The sequence below is a fragment of the Cannabis sativa genome, chromosome 2 (genome assembly GCF_029168945.1).
Source record: "Cannabis sativa cultivar Pink pepper isolate KNU-18-1 chromosome 2, ASM2916894v1, whole genome shotgun sequence".
Lineage (NCBI taxonomy): Eukaryota > Viridiplantae > Streptophyta > Magnoliopsida > Rosales > Cannabaceae > Cannabis > Cannabis sativa.
The window spans coordinates 73,840,873-73,865,375 of NC_083602.1; the positions used below are offsets into that span (position 1 = coordinate 73,840,873).

Below are 24,503 nucleotides of genomic sequence, written 5' to 3' on the forward strand. Positions count from 1 at the left end.
TCAGTATTGGCATCTCAGGACCAAGCAACCTTGGATTCTTGCAAGAATTTACAGGCACTTTTAACCGAATAATTCTCACAAGTCTCAAGTCTCAAGTCTCCAACTCCAACCATCATTAGCGGCTGAATCACTAAGATGAATGGACAAAATAAGATCTTGATCGCGTGAAACAAACAGATCTCGCACAACATCCTCATCCCAAACGCGAGTATCGACTTGAAAGAGGCAGCTAACCGACTTATTCACAAGAGCAGGGGTGAGACAACATAGTTGTTAGAGTTATGAGGAAGCCAATGATAATTAAGAATGGAGACATTTTCCCCATTAGCAATAGTTCTTTGAGCACAAGCATGGATTAGATATTTAGCTTCAAGAATACTACACCATATAAAACTAGGTTTGTCTCCCGATTCAGCAGAAAACAGATTACCACTAGCATAATATTTTGCCTTATAAAGCCTACTAACCAAAGAATCATCATTAACCAACAAACGCCAATATTGTTTCCCCAAAAGAGCCAAATTAAAGTCTCCCAAACTTCAGAAGCCCAATCCCACTACATGTTTATGGCGACACAACCGCTCCCAGCTCATCCAATGAATACCTTTACCACTACTCGAATCCGATTGCCACCAAAACTTAGCCATAAGCCGCTTTAACTCCTTACACGTGTTAGAAGGCAAGAGAAAAAAACTCATAGCATAACTCGGCAAGGCTTGAGCAATAGATTTCGGCAAAACCTCCTTTCCCGCACGAGATAAAATACGCCTTTCCCACCCTTGAATTCTCTTTCGAAGCTTATCCTTAAGAAAACCAAGAATAGCATTCTTATTTCTCCCCACCGAACACGGAAGACCCAGGTAATAGCCATTTTCATCAGCCTCATAAATTTCCAACATAGCACAAATGGAATCCCTCACCACGCTTCCAGTATTGTTGCTGAAAAACATGGAAGACTTAGAGAAGTTGATTCTTTGCCCCGAAGCCACCGCAGAAGTATGCAATAGCTCCTTCACATTGTACGCTTCTTTCTCAGTTGCCTTACAGTAAATGTAGTTGTCATCAACAAAGATCATATGAGAGATTACCAGCGCGCCTCGAGCAATTTTACACCCCGTAAGTAAGCCACTTTGTTCATAGCTACGCAACAAACTAGAGAAGCCTTCAGCACAAAGAATAAACAGATATTGTGACAAAAGGTCACCTTGGCGCAACCCTCTTTCATATTTTTATTTTAAAATTGATAATTTTATAAAAATAACCAACTGGTATTTTATTGAAATCATAACTAATAAGTCCAAAAAATATTGTATTTGTAATTATTTAAAAGTTATTTGTAACTTCATTCTTTATTTAACTAATCATAATGCATATATTAATTTATATTAAAAAAATGCAGATGACTTAAATATTTATGATATATATTTTCTTAAAATACAATTCACTAAAATGGTAGCTTACTGGATGACAACTCATTATTTTCAAAAATAAACTTGAAAGTTACTCAAAATTTATTAATATAACCTAAATAATTAATTAATTATTAAAGTGTAATATAAAAATGAAAAAGCTACTTGTTGGTTTATTATCAACATCATAAGCAACCAAAAGGTTACTTTTGAAACGCAAGAAATTTTTTTAAAAAAATCGAGATTAATTTCAAGCATTTTATTTTAGAATTGAAGTATTTTTTAATAATGTAGCAAGATATTATTGTAATTGAGTGTTGTTAAGTTATTTTTATAATTATTTTATATTTTACATATATTTTTGACAAAATTAATCCCTAATTTATATAGGGAAGTTTGATTAATTATGCATTTATTAAACTAAAATTTTTTTAAACCTAAACTATTCAATATTGGTAGAATCTCTCTCTCTCTCTCCCTCTCCCTCTCCCTCTCTCTACAATCGACCCACAACCCACACAAAGACCCACAGACTCAATGACAACTACGGACCCAACGACTTCTCCATCAATCACGGCTTCACTATCGACAATGTTATCAAAGGAATAAATTGTATGATTAATGTTTCTTACCTGTGAGTAGTAGGGGTTTTCATAAAATATTTGATCCAATCCAATTCGCACGATCCAATCCAATCAAATTCACAAAGTGTGGATATCTGCATTTGTGCGGATTGGATTGGATTGAAAAATTCAAAATCCGCACTTGTGCAGATTGGATATTGATTGACATGTAAAAATAACCGATCCAATCCAAATCCACACATATTTTCAAAAAAAAAAAATTATATATACAATTAAAATGTATAGAAAATAACAATTTAAAAGTCTAATACATATAATACAATTATATTTCAAAACTTAAAAGATCAAATGTATGTTCTATTGTTATATATAATTTTTTTTCAACATACAATTTAAAACAAAATTAAATATTTTTTTATACATACAATTTATTTTATCATTTGAATTTGTTATTTGTTACTTTTTATTATTTTTATTGTTGGAGACATAAAATAACAATAATTTATTTTATTTTGTTGTTAGTTATGTGAAAAAAAAAAATCATAAATATTAAATAATTTAATATTAAAAAGTAACCAATCTAAAATAACCGATCCAATATGCACTTTTACGGATTGGATTGGATTTAAGCTATTGCACATATTGGATTGGATCCAAAATTTAAAATCCGCACGTAATGCAGATCGGATGCATTATGAGGAAAATAATGCGGATTGGATTGGATGAACAGCCCTAATTAGTATATGTTATATTTAGGGTCGAAAATGGACACATCTATGCTCTAGGCTAAAAACTAGTTTTTTTGTCAGGTCTGATGGTGGTCTGATAGAGGTCCAATGCCTTCGTGTTGTTAAAATGAGTAAAGGTTGAAGACGAAGATCCGATAGTGGTTCGATAGTAGCCCGATGATATGGTCCGATAGTGGCCCGATACCTTCCTCACGAGCTTAATGAATGGAGTTTAACATCTATAAATGTAGCAGATATGGTCCGATGGTGGTCTAAAAACTAGTTTTTTTGTCAGGTCTGATGGTGATCTGATAGTCACCTGATGCTAATTTTTTTTTATGTTTTAAACATAAAAAAAATTAAAAAAAATGTTACAGATATGGTCCGATGGTCACCTGATGCTACTTTTTTTATGTACAAAAATATAAAAGAAAAAAAAATTAAAAAAAAAATAGGTAGCACCGGACCACCATCAGTATAAATGAAAATATAGAGTATGGATGGTGTAGTTAGAAGAGAAGAGAAAATAGTATAATGGGTATGAATATAAAGTGTGCTTATTTTTTTAATTTTACTAAGCTTGTGTTCGAAAATTTAATATATCCCAAATGTATACATATAAATTCAAATTTCCCTATATATACACAGCGCCGAGGGGTGTAAAAGTCATTCTACTAATCCAAGCTAAACGTTTTTTTAGGAGAAAAATATCTTCATTAATGAAGCAACAGCAAATACAACAGAGGCAAGGCAACAAGTAGGGAATCCCAACCGCAATAAACAAGCAGTTTAGGACAAAATAAGCAAGCTGAACACTGGCTCAGCTAATGCAATTGAAAGAACTTAATTGAAAATAACATCACGAACTGATGCATAAGTCTTCAGGTCAAAAAAGAATCATGTGTATGTCCACCTTACAATTTGATTCCAAGATGATAACACAAAAGGCTTACATAAAGAGATAATCTCATACTTTAAGAAAGAAAAACTCTCAATTTGCAAAGTTATTACTACCCAATGTGAAGGCCTAATAGTCAAAATGAAGAAGACACAAAGGTCTTACAAGTTGGTGAATAAAAATTGGTTATTTGGTGTAATAGCAAACTTTGTAGTATGTGTGTTAAAGCTTTACTACAACTACAAGGTCTTCCTAAACTTGAAATGCTTTTATCTGTTATCCCTGAAAATGAGAAATACATTTCTGGTCCTAAAATTAAAAAGAACTCAATGATATTGCCAAAAGCTTACAACAGACTATAATATAGCATTCTCTAGTCTAGACAAAGACTCAAGCCTACACATATTTACCTCTGTATTTGGGCCTCGCTTCTTTACTCAATTTTACTTCACTGCCTGCATTGGAAATAGAATCAGCAGGACTAAATATAGCAGAATGAAGTTTACCATCTTCTAACCACTTTACATGGTTCTCCCTGAACTCGATATGTTGTAACCTAGCTGCTTCGGCAATTTCTTCGGTGTATGGGCTAACCTTAACCATTGTCAGTAAAACTCGACTATATCGCGAACTAAGAATCTGCTCGGAAGAAGCAATCAGTTTGAAACATGGGTGTTCGGGGAAATGGTCTTCCTCTACAAACTCATCTTCTCTCAGTACTGGGTAGAAGTAGACAAGCCTGCCGCCCATAACAATCATCCTAGCTGCAAGGTCAAGCAAATCATGCACACACTCCGCTAAGCTGTAAGGTGCAGTTGACGGTATATGGCCCACCCTCTTGTCATCAGGAACAACATAGGGGGCCACAGCTCCCTTCAGCAATTTTCTGCCACCAGATTTTCGCCCCCCAGCACGAACTCCATAAGGAGGGTCACATATTATGGCATCAAATATCTGTACGAAAAGGTAAAGATTTTAAATTAACACATGTTCTTAGCCCATAAAATAAAATAATTTATTAATCAATCTAGTGAAAAGAAAGTGCAAATATGGTATTCATGAAGGCATCTAAGATTGAAAGGGAAAAATGAAATAATTATAGCCCAGGAAAAATGAAAAGTGAACCATGTTTACTTAAAAGGGCAGAATTTCTGGAATTATCAACTCAAAGCTGATACAAGTAGGTATTAGAGGAAGTTATGTCATATTCGAACCACTTTTACTCAATATGAAATAGAAGGGGCTAGTTCCAATGGAAAATTTAAGGTTGGCAAGATTTATATCAATCTTGAAAAGGTGAATTATCGGCTGTTTGTTTGGAACAATTTAAGCATGCCGAAGCATCGTTTTATTCTCTGGCAGGTTGTAAACTCTAAGTTGCTCACTCGAGACAATCTTAAGAGTATTCATGTTCCCACGGATAACACTCTGTCCCCAATTTGTTTGCTGGAAGAGAAAGACCATAACCACCTCTTTGAATGTCTCTTTTCGCAGCAGGTGGTGCGACAGATTCAAGGTATGCTTGGCAGAAGTTGGCCTCTGAATTTCGATCGTTGGGTTTGTTGGATTGAAGGAATGAAGAGAGGTATTATAGCTAAGGTCACAGCAGCTATTTTTGCAGCCACTGTTTACCATATATGGAACAATAGAAATTTTTGTATATTCCAACCTTTTTCTTATAATATGATACATATTGTAGATGTGATTAGAAAAGAGATTCATTATAGAGTTTATAATCTTTTACAAAAGAATATGAGGGATAATGAGAGAACTTTTCTAATCAGTTTGCTCTTTGTAAAGTTGTTTGGCCTTGTTTGGCTTTGGTTGTGTTTGGTTGGTGAATAATAAAAATTTTCTTTCTTGACTGAAAAACAAAACAAAAAAAAGAAAAGAAAAAATTTGCAATACTCCAATATGTAAATGCAACGAAAGAGGGGGACACCTCTTTTAATCCAGAGCGCCAAGGTGGGAGATTGTTATCTGCTCTTAACAAAGCAATTGGCATTGGTAATCCATACTGCAAAATGAGAAGAAAAAAAAAGTCACCTTTAGGTTTCTCCCTCAAGCATGACGAAATGAATCAAACAACATTTAATCCTGGAGATAATTCCTACACCATTTTAACATGTAGCAGATAAATATCATTAAGCGGATTCACCTGCTTGAAATTACTCCAGACATTACAGTCAGGACCACGTCCATCACGTACCACCCTTATGTCTATGTCTGCACCCTGAAAATTTTACATCAGTTCAAACTGAAAGCAAATCATCTCCATGACCATGACTAACCTCAAAAGACAATAACTATGAAAGATAAAGAGACAGCTAAAAACATTAAAAAATGCTGACCATTGTCATTGCCCCAAAATGAGCAGCAGCAACAAGAATACTCCCAGTACCAACAAATGGGTCATAGACAAGCTTCCCTGGCATTACTAGTGCTTGATTGGCCATTAAGAAGGCCATTTCTGCATCCATGGCAGTTGGGCCAAGATAATTGCGGCTTTTTAACTGATAAGTAGGTAGAAGTTTTCTGTCAGCGCCACCTATCTCTCGGCCAAAAAAGATTCTTCTTTGATCTATGGGTGGAAGTCCATTATTACACCCATAATCATCAGTTTCCATCAGCCAGAACTTGTGAACTGGATTTTTCAAATTAACTCGACCCTTTGACAAATAGAATAAACAAATTATCAAAACAAAAGCAAGATCATAGAAACCTTTAAAAATAAAAAAATCAAAGCAGATTTTTCCACTCTAAACTTAAAAAGATGATAAACAAGATACAACCATAGGGAATGGCATGCAACTTTGCTGATATTTCTCACTTTTATTACGTGCAAGACTTAGTTGTACACACACAACAAAAGACAAAAAAAAAAACAAACAAACATCTCAGATTTTAGGCTAACCAAATCCCACTAAAGTATCTGGATCAAAATTCGAAAGTAGAACTCCAGAACATAGATAATCCCAGTTAAAAATACCCACTACATCAAGCAAAACAAAAAAACAAAAGGCAACCGTAGTAGCGAAAAGACCCAATATAAGCAGCAAACCTTAAAGGGGATGTAATCGAGGCGCTGAATGAGTTGAGTTTGCTCCTGATGACTGATAGCCTTCCCAAAAGTATCGACATTAACCTTAAAAGTGCTTTCAGGTTCTAAGTACGGCAACTTCCTTTCTTCTGGGTAACTGTTAATAGACTCCTCCAGCTCTTCGTAGCTATCACCTTCTCCCCAAAGTTCATACATTCCTCTCACTAGTATACCTACCAAAAAAAAAAGAACACTCTTTTAACAATCAAACAAAACGTAAGAAAGAGTAAACTAGAAATGGAAATTGCTTACTCCGATTGGCGATTTGGCTGGCTATTTCTTCGGAAGGAAGATTGACGATATGGAAAGGAGAATCGGGGTGGTGATGTTTGGGAAGTTTCCACTCCAAAGTACAATACCCAAAAGGGCTTTGCTCATCTTCATCGAAAGCTCCAAAAAGATGAGCAAGAGATTCAACCTCTGGTTTCCTGTAGTCCAATAACCTGTGGAAGAACACGCACAGATACCACATCTTCTTGGAATATGCTTCTCTGAGTTGCCAAAATTACGGCTGAAGAAGACGATGCGAAATGTTGCTCAGCTAAAACCCCCAAACCCCTCGGTCCTGGATTCTCTGCTTCTACTTCTTCTGGGTACTAGCGGCTACTAATATTTCTTTTTGCTAAGATTAACTTTAATAATTATTTAATAAATAAAATTATTTAATTAATAATTTTTTTATTAACTTCTATTTATTTATTTATAGAGCATTGTTATTGTCATTTTGCGATTGGTTAACGATTAACATATAAGAGAATACTAAGCACCACTAGTATCTTTTAGCGTTCCTCATCTATCTATTATACATAGCTGAGACAATTACATATTCTCTCTTTATTCTCTTATTTGTTTAATTACGGAATTAAGTCGTGTTTTGCGCGATTTTTTTTAAAATTTTTCTAATCTTTATATATATATTGTACTTATAATAAGTGATATAATCTAAAACATAATATTTTCATGTGTGTATTATTATTAACTACTATAACGAAATTGATTATAAATTTATTAATTTAACTATATAATTAGATTCTATTCAATCATTATTTATAATTTATTGTTTTATATAATTTTTTTTTGTAAGTGTTGACCTCAGAAATTGATCAACTGACAGCGGAGTCGTATTAAACTAATGCTTATCACATGTTACACAATTAGATTAGATAATAAAAGAACACAAGGATTTTTATAGAGATTCAGCCCTTGAGTTAACGGGTAATGACCTACTTCCCTTTTAGTTGTATTGATACTGAGAGATAATACTATTCAGATCACTATAGGTGGGATCTGATATAGCTCTCTTCAGATTACAATGTATGAATCAGTAGGCATATCTCTAATGAGAGAGATAGGGCTTTGGAGGCGTGTGAGAGAAAGGGAGAGAAAGCCCTTTGGGCATGTAGAAGAGAGAGAAAAGAGAGGGTTAGGGTTTCAGACTTAGAGTTGAGAGCTATTGACTTAGGGTTTTAGAGATAGGCTAATGCTCTTTATATAGTAGAGCTTACATGCCTAATATCCTTAGGAATATGTTAAATAAAGCTATTATTTATATATTTAATTAATAAATACAAATGACTAAATTGCCCCTTAAAAGTGGATATTTTCGTAGCATCTTAGTGGGTTGTCAAGGCCCAACTCGCAGCTTGGCTTTCTGTCGACGAATGAAGGTTGCGCATCAATAATAGCAAGGGAAAAGTTGGTCGGCCATGCACCTGCAGGATGCAAGCTGGTCGGGCATACAAGGTCTGCAAGCTGAGGTCTGGCCAACCATACTCTTGCCAAGGTCTGGCAGGTCCTATTCCTGCCAGGGTTTGGCAGGTCATGTTCCTGCCAGGCTCTGGCAGGTCATGTTCCTGCCAACTTTGTCAAGAGTTGGCTAGGTTTTTGCATGTGTTGGCCAGCCTTGGTGATGGCCAGCCTTGGTAATGGCCAGCCTCTGTAGATGGAGGTCAACCTTTAAAGGTGGAAGCCAGCCTTTAAAGGTGGAGGTCAGCCTTAAGAGATGGAGGCCAGCCTTTGTACACCTTTTCCTTGTATAGGTCAGGCTTGCTTTGTTGAATGGACCCTCCCTTGGTCTGAAAGTCACCTTTTGGCCGGCCAGCTTGTGCTCAAACCTTGGCCGGCCAACTTGTGCTCAAACCCTGGCCGGCCATACAAGCTCATCCTGGTCGACCTATAGACTCCCCTTAGCCAGCCAGACATGTTGGTACAACTACTTGATGGCTCTCTTTATTCCTTTTGCTTGCTGCTTGATGGTTTTGCCATACCTTATAAGGAGGCTTTGTTCCGTTATTGGCAAGGTTGTATTCCACATGTACTCTGTCTTGGCTTACGTGGACAACCCATGTCAGGTGGACAAAATTTTGGATAACATTTTCCCACAAGTCCTTGTTCAAACATCTGGTCGAATAGGGACTTTCTAGCTCTCATCTTGTTTGTAGTAGTCTCTGTCGAGTAGCCTTGTCTAGCCAAGTGTTGGCTTTTTGCATGACATGCTTTTAGATATTTGATCTTCTTTCTCTATATACGTCTCATCTTCTCTTCTTTAAAATTCTCTTCTTTGTACCTGCCATTGATAAGTTTCAAGCTTTTTAAGCTTATAGAAACTTTTTTGTTATCATGTTAGATTGTAATCTTTTTGGTATATTGATCCACATGATAGTTTTAGAATGTATAATGTGTGAATTTCTGATGAAAAAGATTTGATTTTGGCCTTCGTTGTAATTCTTGACTCTTTGAGCCATAAGAACATGAGGCACATATTCGAGTTTTGAAAAAAAAACACACATTTAGATTCAAAACTAACCTTGGCTGGCCTTGGAGGTCTTGCTGGAGACCTGGCTGGTCCTAAGACTTAATCATGGGAGTTGGCCAGCCCTAAGGTTTCACCCTATAAAGTTAGCATGTTTATGCCTAGGTTTGGTGACCCTAGCCGGTTCTTGGCTGAGTCATGGGACCCTAGCCGACCTTCTCAAGGCTTGGAAACCCTGGCTAGCTTGGGCCTTGGTTCCAAGCGAGTGGCTAGCTTTTTGTCCTCTTTTGACTTTGGCAAGAGTCCTATCATGGCCCTGTAGGCATATACAATCTTAGTCTCATTCATGGTTCCCTTAGAAACTTTGTATGAAACTTAATGGTGAGTCTATTATAGTCGAATACTCAACTTAAGACCCAACATTTGTCCAAGTTGTTACACTTGAGACTTGTACTTTGCTGATACCCAGCCTTGTACAATGACATTGTTTGGCATGTACCCTTGAGTATGATTGTCCAAAGTTTTGTCTATGGCTTGGAAGCTGCAAGGAACTCTACCTTTTGGCTTGGAACCTTCCAAAAACTCTGCCTTAGCCTTAGCCCGATACGTGGTTCTTATAGGAACTCTGTCTAGTTCTTCTCTGGCTATACGGTTCTTGCTGGGCCTTGTCCTTATGCATGTGAACTGATTTTTTATTCACATTCGGTCTCAAGGCTTTCATGTTCTTGCTTTTGGCCTATAGGCACTTAGTTTTTGAACACTACTATTATTTAGCCTTAAAGCCTTTAACTATGGACATATGATCGTCCTAGCTATCTTCTTATGGCCATGACATGTAAGTATCCAGATTTAATTTTTTTATGCCAAGCCAAAGTATGCATGCACTTAACTTAAAGGTAGGTTTAGTAGCTTATTCTAGGCGTTAAAATTTCTCTGCATAAGTTCTTTGTGCTAGTTCGATGCATTGTACGGTGTAGGTGTAGGGTTTTATGCCCTAAATAAAACTCTTTACAATCTGATTAGTTATCTATATAAGAAATTTGAAGTGATTGATGTTTGCATGAATTTTACATGCTAATGGTTTAATATGTTTAATATGTTTATTACTATTATACACAAAATCAGTTAAATCCAGATCATATGTTTATTCACAATTACAGTATCGTCAACACAGTGGAATGTGATTGTGATCATATGAATCAAAAGACTTGGTCACTGTTTCATCAGTGTTATTGGGTTTACACTAATGTGATAATCAGCGATGATGTGTACTTACACTTGGAGTAAGTGTTATGTTCTTTCCAGGACATTAGTAAAGTATACTAGTTTCGAATGTATGGAGTATACATTGGACTGGACCGATATTGCAACTAAGTTAAGATATTACAAACTTACCGTTATATATATCTTTCCAAGTCAATATCAGTAGTTGATCTTAAGATTAAAAGAATCTAAATCTTGATATGCTTAGGCTCAACTCAGGAGTGCTATTCATGTTCTTTGATTTATTAGTTAAGCCTACTTTTAGGTCAGGGTGATACGTATATTTTGGGAACATGATAGTATGATTGAGTGGGAGTGCTGAACATAAATATGGAATCTATAGCTTCTACTGGTGTATAGAAGTCAAGTGATGATTCCCTTCGAGCTTAGCAAATAGAAGTAAATGGATGAGCTCTTGTTTAACTGACTATTTATTAGATCACTAAACACCATTTACAGGTAGCTAAGTGTTTTAAGGGGCAAAATACATTGAGGGGTGAGAACGGTAAAGAAATCCCATCTCGATGTAGATCATCTATATAGAGGATCTTTAAATCACAATAAGATTATAACAATGGTTAAATGAGATAGCATATTGATATCATGGAACATACAATATGCTCTATATAAGTCTGAGAGTGCAATTCTAAGTTCTAAGAGTGGATTCAACGAAGAATTAATAAGTAGGAATTTACTTGGTAAATTTGGTTCACTTATTGGAAGCTCAGCATATAGATCCATGGTCCCCATTCTAGTTGAGAACATTCTGCTTGTAAGACTCATTAATTGATTCGTGATTGATCAATTATAATTCTAAAGTTAGACTATGTCTAATTTTATGAATTTTCACTAAGCAGGGGTGAAATTGTAAAGAAAAGAGTTTCTAGGTTTATTTATTTACTAATGGACTTTATATGTCTAATTAATAATTAAATTAAATGACAATATTATTTAATAATCTATTTTACTTATTAAATAATTAGTTTTGGCATTTAAAATGTTAGAATTGGAAAATTGGCGTTTTTGAGAAAATAGAGATAAAATTTGATAAAACTGCAAAATCAAGTGGGGCCCACTAACACACCATGGCCGGCCACTAATTGTGGATTTTCAAATTGATTTTTTCATTATTTTAATGCCAAATAATTCCTAACCTAAACCTAGTAGTTGCCTATAAATAGAAAGTGATGGCTCAGTCAAATCATAAGTTTTCAACACAAGTTTTCATTAGCTTTCTGACAGAAATTTCTCTCTTCAGAAAAACTGAACCTTTCCCACTTTCTATACCTGGTCGAAATCATCTCTCTCTTTTCTTCTTCATCAATTTCGAACCCTAGTGAAAGAGTAAGTGCCCACACACAACAAGCAGTAACTCAATCATAGATTGGAAGACTGTGAAGGATCAAACTTGAAGAAGAAGGACATTTTGGCTCAGATCTTGATTGTACTCTGCTACAGAAAGGATACAAGGGTTAGAGATCTGAGTGGAAGGAGACATTAATTCCGCTGCATCAATGTAAGGTTTTCTTAACTTTATATGTGTTTAATTTATCGTTTTAGAAAGTTCATATTTAGGGTGTTTAAACAACATACTTGTAAGTAGATCTAAGATCCTGGTAAAATAAATTCCAACAACTGGTATCAGAGCCATGGTAATTGATTTACTTGCATGAAATTTGAACTTTAAAACGATTGTTTGTTATTTGGATGGTTTCATGTTGTATTGAGTGTTATATGATGATTGATTGATGTTTGTGAATTTTTCGTGAAAAATAATTGAAATTTTGTTTCTGGAATTATTTTTATTGGATAGTATGGAAAAAATTAAGCAAGTTACTTTTTTACAGAACTCAATTTCGATTTAATTTGAATTAGTTATGATTTTTTGAAGATTCGAAAAAAGATAAGGGGGTTGTGCACTCATACGCGCGCGCGGATTCAGACATACGTGTCAGGTGCCTCCTTACGCGTGCGGACCTCGTCTGGTGCCTCCCTACGCGCGCGCATACCCTGCAAGTTCCCCTGTTCCGCCGAGCTTTCTTGGCTGTCACCAGGGAGCACGCGCGCAGACAGTATGCTTGGCATACTGTCCGTACAGCTCCCAAAATTTTCGTTTTTCTTCATTTTTTCATACTTTTTCATGGAATTAACTTCCGATTTTTTGTGTAGTTTTGTATTTATAGATTTACTATTCCTAATTCAACTCTAATTATCATAATGAATTAATTTAATATTTTTTTTAATTTAATTCATGATATTAGTGTAATTTGAATTTGAAATTAGTAAATATATATCTTTTTGCTTAATTATTTATCTTATTTTTAAATTTGATTATATCTTATCTTATTTTTAAATTTAAGGTCAGATATTAGACCTTTTTAAATTAATTTTTTTTTTTTAAATATTTTGACCTTATTTAAATTTAAAATAAGATAACTATAATCATGTAATTTTAAATAGATGTAAGATATTTTGCTAACTTTTAAATTTTATTATTTTATTTATTTAAATTAAATTTAAAATCTGAAAAAGATATTTAATTTATCTTTTCTAATTTTTATTTAATTTTTATTTATAAAATAACATTTAATTTTTAAAAGTAGTTAGCAAATTTGAAATGATATTTAGGTTAGTTGAAACCTAATTTTTCAAAATTGTAGGTTTAATTTTAAATATTTTTTTTTATAATTTCGAAATTTAAATAAATATTTTTTTTATTTTTGAAAAATAAAATAATATTATTATTTATTTTATTTTTCAAAATAAAATATTTATTTTATTTGTTTATTTAATTACTTTAATTTTTGAAATTTATTTATTTAAAATTAAATAAATCTTACTTCCAACTATCCAGCTAACCTTGTTGCAGGAGTATGTGGTTTTAGCTTGTGTGTAAGTTTTTCAAAACCTATTATTGCTTGATTGCAAATAGCCATGGTTACTTTTTGCCAGATCTAATGATCTGATGGCTCCCTTGGTTAAGTTAATAATTTGTAACAGGTAAATTTTACAATCTTCTTTCATCTGTGTATGACCTAGCAACATGATAAGACCCATCCAAAGTGTGCCTGTGTGAGCCTATATGTTTATTTTGTTTTAATATAGATGCATATAGGTTGTTGCTAAATAAAATGTCACACCATGATAGATTTTATTTAGGTCCATTTAGATCTTCGACCTATTCAATTAATAACAGTTATTCATTTTAAGGTTAAATTTCTCTCTTTTGGGCCTTGTGTGAGAGTTGGGAGCCATAGAAGTGGGTACGACATACTGAACCCAGCACCCCCTCACATGAACTACCCCAATTGTGAAGACCCATTTGCCTGATTTGAATAACTGTACTAGGTTAATTATATTAGTTTGACCGAATTAGCAACATAATTAACTTTTAAAATATATGAAATTTATTTTATTTTAATATTTTAAAGTTAATTTTAAGAAAAATACTTTTAGTTTTAGATATTATTTCTAGACAAACTATTTGTATTTTTCTTGTATTTAATTAAATATAGAATTTTAACTAACTAGATTCTTTCTGAAGCTTATTTAATTAAATATTCTTATTTAAGTTATAAATTAGTTGTATCAACTGATTTTTCTTATCTAACTTAAATTTGAATATTTGATTTAAATTTTAAATCAAGTTGAGGAATCCTAGGCATTAGTTATTAAAGATTCTTAAGATATTTTTTAAGTTAATATCTTTTCGAATATTAACTTAAAATAGAATATTTTAGATATTTTTTAGGTTAATATCTTTTAGAATATTAACTTAAAAAGATATCTTCAAATTAAGTGGTTATAACTTAATTTTTGATATTTAATTAAATCTAAATTTAAAATTATTTAAGTTTTAGATTTTTTCTATATAACTTAAATTAGATATTTTTCAAATTTTTGTTGAAAAGATACTTAGTCAAATAAGATATTTTCTAGATAGTAATTTCTAGACTACTTATTATTTCTAATATTTAAATAGGAGAATATTATACTTTGTGAAATTAATTATTTAAATAATTAATTTTGGTACAATTTTATTAAGTATATTTTTCCTAGTATTAAACTAGAAATTAATAATTAAACCTTCTCTACACTTAATTATTTATTTCTTGAATTTAATACATTTAATTAACTTGAAAATTTAAATATCTAAGTTGATTTTCATCATGATACTTAAATATTTATTTTTCATGACACTTAATTAAATAGAAAATTATTTTTAAGTTGAAATTTAATTTTTCAACTTAAATTTAAATAATTTTCAAAAAATATATATTTTTCTTTATTTTATTAATCAATTTCGAAATTTGCATTTTAATCGTGCAATATTTTTCGAATTTTTAATTTTGAAAAATAGATTGAGTTGTAAATTAATTATTTATTTTAATTAATTCATGGGCCAACTTAAATCAATGATTTTTTCATCTATTGATTAATTTAAAATAAATGAATTTAAAAAATATATATTATTAGAAATTGAATTAACTAGTCAAAAGAAAATCTAGATAGGTGATATTTTTGCTTGAAGTATTTCTTTTCTAATTTTTATTATTTTTCGAAATTTGTATATTTTTATATACTTAATTTTCGAATACAATAAATATATATTCTCAAAGGAAATTTTTAAGTTGCTAATTAATCTAATTTAATTCAACTTAAATTAATTTCCTTAATATTTATATTTAAGATTATTACTAAGATGGAAATAATTATTTTTATTTCAATCACCATCTAAGTATAATTCTATAAATATTATATTAAATTCTTAATTTTGAATTTCAAATCTAAATTTCGAATTTAATGAGAATTTATTTATTAGAATAATAAAGAAAATACATTATGAGCTTTATTATTATTAAGATATTCGATCTTCATTGTGGGTTTTACACCGCGTTTGTTTTAGTGAGTAATCCTCCCTAATGGAGGAACGTTCATTAGCAATTTCGCACCGTTTAATCTCGAAAGATAAGTAGTTTGTAAGTGTTTTATATGGTATAGATCACCCTAATGGTGGCGACCATACTTGACTTGCAAATTGCGAAACAATGGTAGAAGCTCATAAGATAGAATAGCCTTGACTCTCGCCTAAACGGGACAACGCTGGATTCCAATCTTGATCGAATAAAAGGTTGCTAGAATGTTTAACATTTTAGATGAGCTGACAACTCTATTCAATGGATGGTAACTTTGACTCTCGCCTAAACGGGACACTGATATCAGTTTATTGAAAAACCTTGGAAATTATTTAGGATTGAATTTTTTAAGTATTTTCTCATATCATTCCTACTTGCTATGTGCTTATAATTTCTGAATTGATTTTGTGTTAAACCATTATTGATTGATTTCTATTATTTTGTAGTATCCTTTATTATCAAAATGAATCCCATGTTATCATTGTTGACTGAAAACAAGCTGAATGGATCTAACTTTAATAAATGGAATGAGAACATTAATATTGCTCTCATAGGAGAAAGTGCCTTGTTTGTTTTAACTGAGCCATCACCTGAAGTGCTTGGGGAAAATGCTTTCAAAGCTGTGAAAGAAAAGTATGAGCGTTGGCAGAAAGCAAATGACAAAGCTCTATACTTTATGCTTTCTAGCATGGTTGACACCCTCAAAATTCGGTTTTCTAAAACCGAGAAGGCTGCTGAAGTTATGACGAAGTTAAATGAGCTATTCGGTAAGGCATCACTTCAGTCACGCTTTGACGCGACTAAGAAGTACATTAATGCACGGATGGAACCTCATCAAAACGTGCGCGACCATGTTCTCCTAATGTCAAGTTATTTCCAAGAAGCCCAGGATCATGGTACTGAAATGGACAGTGCTACTCAAGTAAGCCTTATCTGTTGGGTTTTATGCCCTAAATAAAACTCATTTCAATATAATCAGATTTGTTTATTAATATAGATCAGAAATAACATTTAATGTTGCATGGTTCACATGATTTATTTCATGATTATATGTACATAATGTATAAATTCATCTGAAACCCTTTTCACATACTTGATCCTGTTTATTGTGCCGTCAACACATTGGAAAGTAAACATGACTATGTGAATAAAGTTTCCTAGATTTATCAGACACAGGGTTTTACTGATATGATAATCTACAACAAGAGTTTACTTGTATTTGGAGAAATACTATGTTCTTTCCAGAACATTGGTTAAAGTAAAGCTCAGGTTGGATGCGTGGAGTATGCATCGGAAGGGACCGATATTGAACTTTGACTTAGATTTATTAAACTTACCGTAATATCTATTCAAGTCAATATCGCCTAGTTGATCCTAGATCAAATGATCTTAATCCTGATATGATTAGGCTCAATCTTGAAAGGCTATTCGTGTTCTTTGATTTGTTAGTTAAGCCTACTTTTAGGTCAGGGTGATACGTACATTTTGGGAACACGGTAGTGCAATTGAGTGGGAGCGCTATCATAAACATGGAATCTATAGCTTCTATCTGGCGAATAGTAAGCAAAGGATGATCTCCTTCGAGCTTGACCAAACGAACATAAATGGTGGAGTACTCATTTCACATTAGCTGAAATATCATTTATACGGGGTCAAGTGTTTTAAGGAATAAATACATTGTAGGGTGTAACGGTAATTTAATCCCTTTACAGTGTAGATCATTCATATAGAGGATCATTAATCACATTAGGATTATAACAATGGATAACTAATGATGTGTCTATATGGTGGAACATATAGAGCATTCTATATACTGAGAGTGCAATTCTAAGTTCTATGCGTGGATTCAACGAAGAATTAATAAGTTAGTGAATTTTAGTGCTAAATTCTTGATCTACTTATTGGAAGCTCGGTTATATAGACCCATGGTCCCCCCACTAGTTGAGATAATATTGCTTGTAAGACTCATGTAATTGGTTTTGATTAATCAATTATAATTCTCAAATTAGACTATGTCTATTTGTGAATTTTTCACTAAGTAAGGGCGAAATTGTAAAGAAAGAGTTTATAGGGGCATATTTGTTAATTATGATACTTTGTATGGTTCAATTAATAAATATGATAAATGACAATATTATTTAATAATTATTTATAGTTATTAAATAGTTAGAATTGGCATTTAAATGGTTGAATTAGGAAATTGGTATTTTTGAGAAAATCAGATACAAAAGGTGTTAAAATTGCAAAATTGCAAAAAGCAAGGCCCAATCCACTAAGTGTAGGGCCAGCCACTTTTGTAGGAAATTTAAACTGATTTTTTCATTATTTTAATGCCAAATAATTCAAACCTATCCCTAGTGGAATGCTATAAATAGATAGTGAAGGCTTCAGGAAATTTACACTTAAATTTTCTATTTTTCCTTCAGAGAAAAACCTGAGCCTTCTCTCTCCCTATCTTTAGCTGTCACTTCTTCTCTTCCCTCTTGAGAATTTCGAAATCCTTAGTGATTACAGTAGTGCCCACACACATCAAGTGATACCTCAATCATAGTGAGGAAGATCGTGAAGAAAGATCATCAGCAAAGGAGTTTCAGCATCAAAGATTCAGAGAAAGAGATCCAGGTTCAGATATTGATAATGCTCTGCTACAGAAAGGAATCAAGGGCTAGATATCTGAACGGAAGGAGTCATTATATTCCGCTGCACCCAATGTAAGGTTTCTTAAACTTTATATGTGTTTAATTTATCGTTTTAGAAAGTTCTTATTTAGGATGTTAATAAACATACTTGTGAGTAGATCTAAGATCCTGGTAAAATAAATTCCAACATTATCTTGAATAGCCTGACTCCAGCATTTCTACCATACACTTCAAATTATGTCATGAATAAGAAGGAAATTGACTTTCATGAATTAGTCAATGACCTTCAAACTTATGAAAATTTGATTGGAGGACCCAAGAAGAAAGGGAGTAAACCTCATAATCCTGGGAATGGTAATAGGACAATGAAAGCTGAAGCAAATGTTGCCTCTGCTTCGAAGCCCAAATCAAAGAAGAAGTGGAAGAACACCAAGAAGCGAACAAAAGCCATGAAGAATGAAAAGGCTGCTCCTTCTGGTGATGCTACACTTAAGGGAAAGTGTTTCTACTGCAATGAAAAAGGTCATTGGAAACCCCAATGTCCTAAACTTCTTGCAAAGAAACAAGGTATTTCTATTTATAAACTTTAAGAGTTTTAGTGAATTGTTATCCAATTGGATTTATGATTCTGGACTAACTTTGTTTATTTGTTATCTTCTTCTTATAGGCCAAGCTACTTGAACTCGGATGAGTTGGATCAGAAAGCTGGACCAAAGGGTGAAATCGTCCAGATGAAGATGAAGCTCTTCAATTTATTTTTGAATTAATTGTTTTAGTTTAAAGACAATTTGGATTTCAAATTTTAGTTAGGGATATTTATCCCTGTTTTTCTCATATTGTTACAATATATATATATATTGATTTTATTATTAATAAAGTATTCTTTTATTTTTCGAAATCACCATTGCAATTTATGAGATTGAGCTTCATTTAATTTATCTTCATCAATTATTACCACATTATATTTATATGTTTGTATGTGTAAGTGTTTTTATTATTGATGCAAATTCTATAATATTTACAACTCTTCATAGAGTTATATTAAAGAAACACTAGAAATTATTTCTATGTTTACTAATAATTGTTAATTCTAATACAGTTATTAAGAATTTGTTTAATAAAAGGATCTTTTGATCTGATAGGGGTGGAGAAAAGTTAAGAAAACTATGTAGTTCAACGATCTTTTATATGTAATGAACTCTGGATAGTATTCAACTCCACATAAACTCTATCACACTTAGAGAATGATGATCTTTAGAACCTTTATGGGTGGATCATAATCTCTATATACTTAGGGGTGGAGGTTATCCACAAGTACCCTATATGTATATTCTTAGGGGTGGAGTTTATTCCACAATTCCCTATGTGACACATATTATCTTTAAACATGGAAGTAATATAATGAGTCAGCTATTGTCAAAATAAATTCTTGATCTTGATTATATGTTCCATTTCGTTTTTACTATTGTAAGTAAAAGTTTGATACCTATGAAAGTTCTTTGGAAAAGTTTCACACTACCTTAATTGAGTGGAAGAATTTTAAAGTTCTATACCCATCTTCATCAGGTTGATACTTGTGATAGGTACTTAAGAACACTACTGAAAAGCAAATCTAACCATTCACATGGATAGGAATAGCTTATCAGAATTATGAGAATAAGATAAGGAACTCTAGTTCAGTCTATTCGAATGACTTGAACCTAGAATACTTAATCCTCATAAAATTTGATGGTATCTTAATTTTGATTACTTAATCTCTGGCATGTATTTTTCACTTCAAATACTAGTCTGCTATGTTGATGACTTAGTCTTAACTTAAAGTTTTAGACTAATACAAAAGTCACAACTAGATAACTCTCTAAACAATCAGAGGTTAAAAGTATTATTTAACCAGACATTTGCTATTGAGTGGGAGCTATCTGAGATGTAATCAAATAGGGAACATTAGAAGATATTCAAGAAAGATTTATGAAAGTGACCTATATGTTAGATATTAAGGAACTGTGTATCAGTTGTCCTGGTATCTCACCAACTCATTTCGAGATCTATGAGATGGTGCTTACTTTGCGGTGGAGGAATTATTCTATAATAATTCAAGCTCTACCAGAGAAGAATTATAACTTTGTCTATTCGAAAATACCAGAAAGTTATATTGCTGGAGAAAAGTCTACACTGTATTATCTCAATAACATATTTTAAAATATGAGAGATATGTCTTCTGTTAATTCAGATGTACTTTTAAAACAGTAAAGATTTCAGTATCCTTTGATGAGTAAAGCATATAGTAAAGGATGTTTCATAAGTGAATTTATGAACTAGTTTCCATAAGTTTGGGTGGATTCAAATATACTACATTTGATCTTAAGATCAAGACATCAGATTGACCTATTTACACAGTTTGTTTTATTTTAGTGCAAGTGGGAATTTGTTGGGTTTTATGCCCTAAATAAAACTCTTTACAATCTGATTAGTTATCTATATAAGAAATTTGAAGTGATTGATGTTTGCATGAATTTTACATGCTAATGGTTTAATATGTTTAATATGTTTATTACTATTATACACAAAATCAGTTAAATCCAGATCGTATGTTTATTCACAATTACAGTATCGTCAACACAGTGGAATGTGATTGTGATCATATGAATCAAAAGACTTGGTCCCTGTTTCATCAGTGTTATTGGGTTTACACTAATGTGATAATCAGCGAAGATGTGTACTTACACTTGGAGTAAGTGTTATGTTCTTTCCAGGACATTAGTAAAGTATACTAGTTTCGAATGTATGGAGTATACATTGGACTGGACCGATATTGCAACTAAGTTAAGATATTACAAACTTACCGTTATACATATCTTTCCAAGTCAATATCAGTAGTTGATCTTAAGATTAAAAGAATCTAAATCCTGATATGCTTAGGCTCAACTCAGGAGTGCTATTCATGTTCTTTGATTTATTAGTTAAGCCTACTTTTAGGTCAGGGTGATACGTATATTTTGGGAACATGATAATATGATTGAGTGGGAGTGCTGAACATAAATATGAAATCTATAGCTTCTACTGGTGTATAGAAGTCAAGTGATGATTCCCTTCGAGCTTAGCAAATAGAAGTAAATGGATGAGCTCTTGTTTAACTGACTATTTATTAGATCACTAAACACCATTTACAGGTAGCTAAGTGTTTTAAGGGGCAAAATACATTGAGGGGTGAGAACGGTAAAGAAATCCCATCTCGATGTAGATCATCTATATAGAGGATCTTTAAATCACAATAAGATTATAACAATGGTTAAATGAGATAGCATATTGATATCGTGGAACATACAATATGCTCTATATAAGTCTGAGAGTGCAATTCTAAGTTCTAAGAGTGGATTCAACGAAGAATTAATAAGTAGGAATTTACTTGGTAAATTTGGTTCACTTATTGGAAGCTCAGCATATAGATCCATGGTGCCCATTCTAGTTGAGAACATTCTGCTTGTAAGACTCATTAATTGATTCGTGATTGATCAATTATAATTCTAAAGTTAGACTATGTCTAATTTTATGAATTTTCACTAAGCAGGGGTGAAATTGTAAAGAAAAGAGTTTCTAGGTTTATTTATTTATTAATGGACTTTATATGTCTAATTAATAATTAAATTAAATGACAATATTATTTAATAATCTATTTTACTTATTAAATAATTAGTTTTGGCATTTAAAATGTTAGAATTGGAAAATTGGCGTTTTTGAGAAAATAGAGATAAAATTTGATAAAACTGCAAAATCAAGTGGGGCCCACTAACACACCATGGCCGGCCACTAATTGTGGATTTTCAAATTGATTTTTTCATTATTTTAATGCCAAATAATTCCTAACCTAAACCTAGTAGTTGCCTATAAATAGAAAGTGATGGCTCAGTCAAATCATAAGTTTTCAACACAAGTTTTCATTAGCTTTCTGACAGAAATTTCTCTCTTCAGAAAAACTGAACCTTTCCCACTTTCTATACCTGGCCGAAATCATCCCTCTCTTTTCTTCTTCATCAATTTCGAACCCTAGTGAAAGAGTAAGTGCCCACACACAACAAGCAGTAACTCAATCATAGATTGAAAGACTATGAAGGATCAAACTTGAAGAAGAAGGACATTCGTGCTCAGATGTTGATTGTACTCTGCTACAGAAAGGATACAAGGGTTAGAGATCTGAGTGGAAGGAGACATTAATTCCGCTGCATCAATGTAAGGTTTTCTTAACTTTATATGTGTTTAATTTATCGTTTTAGAAAGTTCATATTTAGGGTGTTTAAACAACATACTTGTGAGTAGATCTAAGATCCTGGTAAAATAAATTCCAACAGTAGGTGCCCCCCAAATGAGCATGCGGACTTACGGTCTCTTGGTCACTTTCAATTCACCAAGTTTCATAGACCTTGCCTAGGAATTTTCTTGGGGTGCTACCAGTTTTACGCATGTGGAACTGCAAAGAATAACTTTAAGAAATTATCTATATTAGCAAGTGGTTTAGACACAGTTGGTCTTACGTGTAACAAAAGCTTACAGCTTAGTGTCCGCTTTTGAAATCACGTTGTGGCTACCCGTACGACTTACCACGCAACGGCCATCACTGAAGAGTGATGGGAGGCCATGCTGAAAAGCAATGGGTACTAGCTCTTTAATATTTGCCTACCCCTGTAGGGCTTACCATACAAAGGCCATCACTGAAAAGTGATGGGAGGCCATCGCTTAAGGGTGATGGGTACTAGCTCTTTTATGGGTCCCTGCATGGTGAAACGTTAGTGGAACCACAATACATGTTGGCTAGTGAGAGTACTTACCGAGATGTTCTTGTTGAGATTTTATGCCCTAAATAAAACCCATTTTAATATAATCTTATTTGTGAGCAACAGAAGATTAGAAGTCATTTAAGTTAACATGTAATTTTCATGATTATGGTTTAATATACAATGTTTGACAAATCCAGAACATATTGTTATTCACAATTACAGTGATGTCATCATAGTATGAAAAATTGAGTTTTTGCAAATGTCAATAATATATACAAAATATAAAACTGTATACGTCTGCAGAAGTATAATGTAATTCTGTTACTGTAGAAACCAGTTTTGCAGCGATAAAACATAACAGACAGAATATAAAAATAATTGCAGAAAATTAAATCACTTGACACGAGTGATATGTACATGGTATCAGTGTTCTTTCGAACACTCCTAGTCCACGAGGCCACGCCCAGAGAATGAAATCAATTAGTAAAGTATCAAAGATTACAAAAGCCATGGACTTAAATAAATTTAGACTCCCTCTAGTGATTTTCCGCAACCCTTTGTAATCCACCTTGCTAATCTGATCTCTGAAACACACCAAGTAGTGAACTCCCTTCAACTATTGGTGTGTGCTTACTTCCTCCAGAAGTAAGGCTTAAAAAAATCTTCTCTCGAAGATATATGCTCACTTCCTCTCGAAATGAGACTTCGAAAAGTCTTCTCCCGAAGACTCATGCTTGTTCAAAGCTTCTCTTCAACCTATTCTATGAATAGTATGAGATCATAATAAGAAAACCAAAACCTAGTTGAACACTCTAGGTTTTTACAAATGAAACACTCTTCTCACAAAGAAAGATATGAAAATGTGAGACTAGAAGAGATAAATTCGTTTGGCTACTCTCTAGGTCCTATTTATAGAATATAGCAACCCTAGAGACATCCACAAAAATGATTTCCCAGTTGTACAAAACTTTCTTAAAAAATTCCCGATTTGCAGCATCATAATCGGGTTTCGCAATAGCAGATTAGGACCAGAAATGAAACTTTCTAAATTGAACCAAGATCACAAATTTGGACTTCAAACTTGCCAAATAAAGTTTATTTGATTTGTTCTAATAAAGGCAAAATCGAAATCATCAATTAGAAAAAGGGAAAGTCAAGTTTCTCAAAATTAGACAACATTCCATAAGAGAATTCCTTCTCTTACAAGAAGTTTCCTAAACCAAAAAGAGATCAGCTGAGAAAGAATATTTTCTTTGAAGAAAAGAGTAGTTAAAACACAAAATCAATGTAATAAAAACAATTTAAATAGTCAGTAAAAATGCACATTAATTAAAAAATATTTTGACAACTAAATTGCCAAAAAAGGACCTAACATAGTAGAAGGTAATTGTAATTATATGTTTCAAAGTTTAAGTCCTATGATTCATCAATGCACTAGATTT

General features: G+C 32.8%; 2 protein-coding genes across 2 annotated transcripts; both read right to left on the reverse strand.

Annotated features, from left to right (window-relative positions):
* Positions 1–539: 539 nt before the first annotated feature.
* LOC133034509 (uncharacterized) lies at positions 540–2,133 on the reverse strand. The gene is made up of 2 exons (XM_061109603.1): positions 2,042–2,133; positions 540–1,140 (listed from the first exon to the last, which is right to left on the reverse strand). Exons 1-2 carry the CDS (start codon positions 2,131–2,133, stop codon positions 540–542), a joined length of 693 nt encoding a protein of 230 aa, XP_060965586.1.
* Positions 2,134–3,528: 1,395 nt separating this feature from the next.
* On the reverse strand, positions 3,529–7,353 carry LOC115720686 (uncharacterized). Its single transcript, XM_030649852.2, has 6 exons — positions 6,972–7,353; positions 6,681–6,892; positions 5,971–6,288; positions 5,778–5,852; positions 5,562–5,636; positions 3,529–4,573 (listed from the first exon to the last, which is right to left on the reverse strand). Exons 1-6 carry the CDS (start codon positions 7,189–7,191, stop codon positions 4,016–4,018), a joined length of 1,458 nt encoding a protein of 485 aa, XP_030505712.2. The 5' UTR covers positions 7,192–7,353; the 3' UTR covers positions 3,529–4,015.
* Between the last annotated feature and the right edge of the window lie 17,150 nt (positions 7,354–24,503).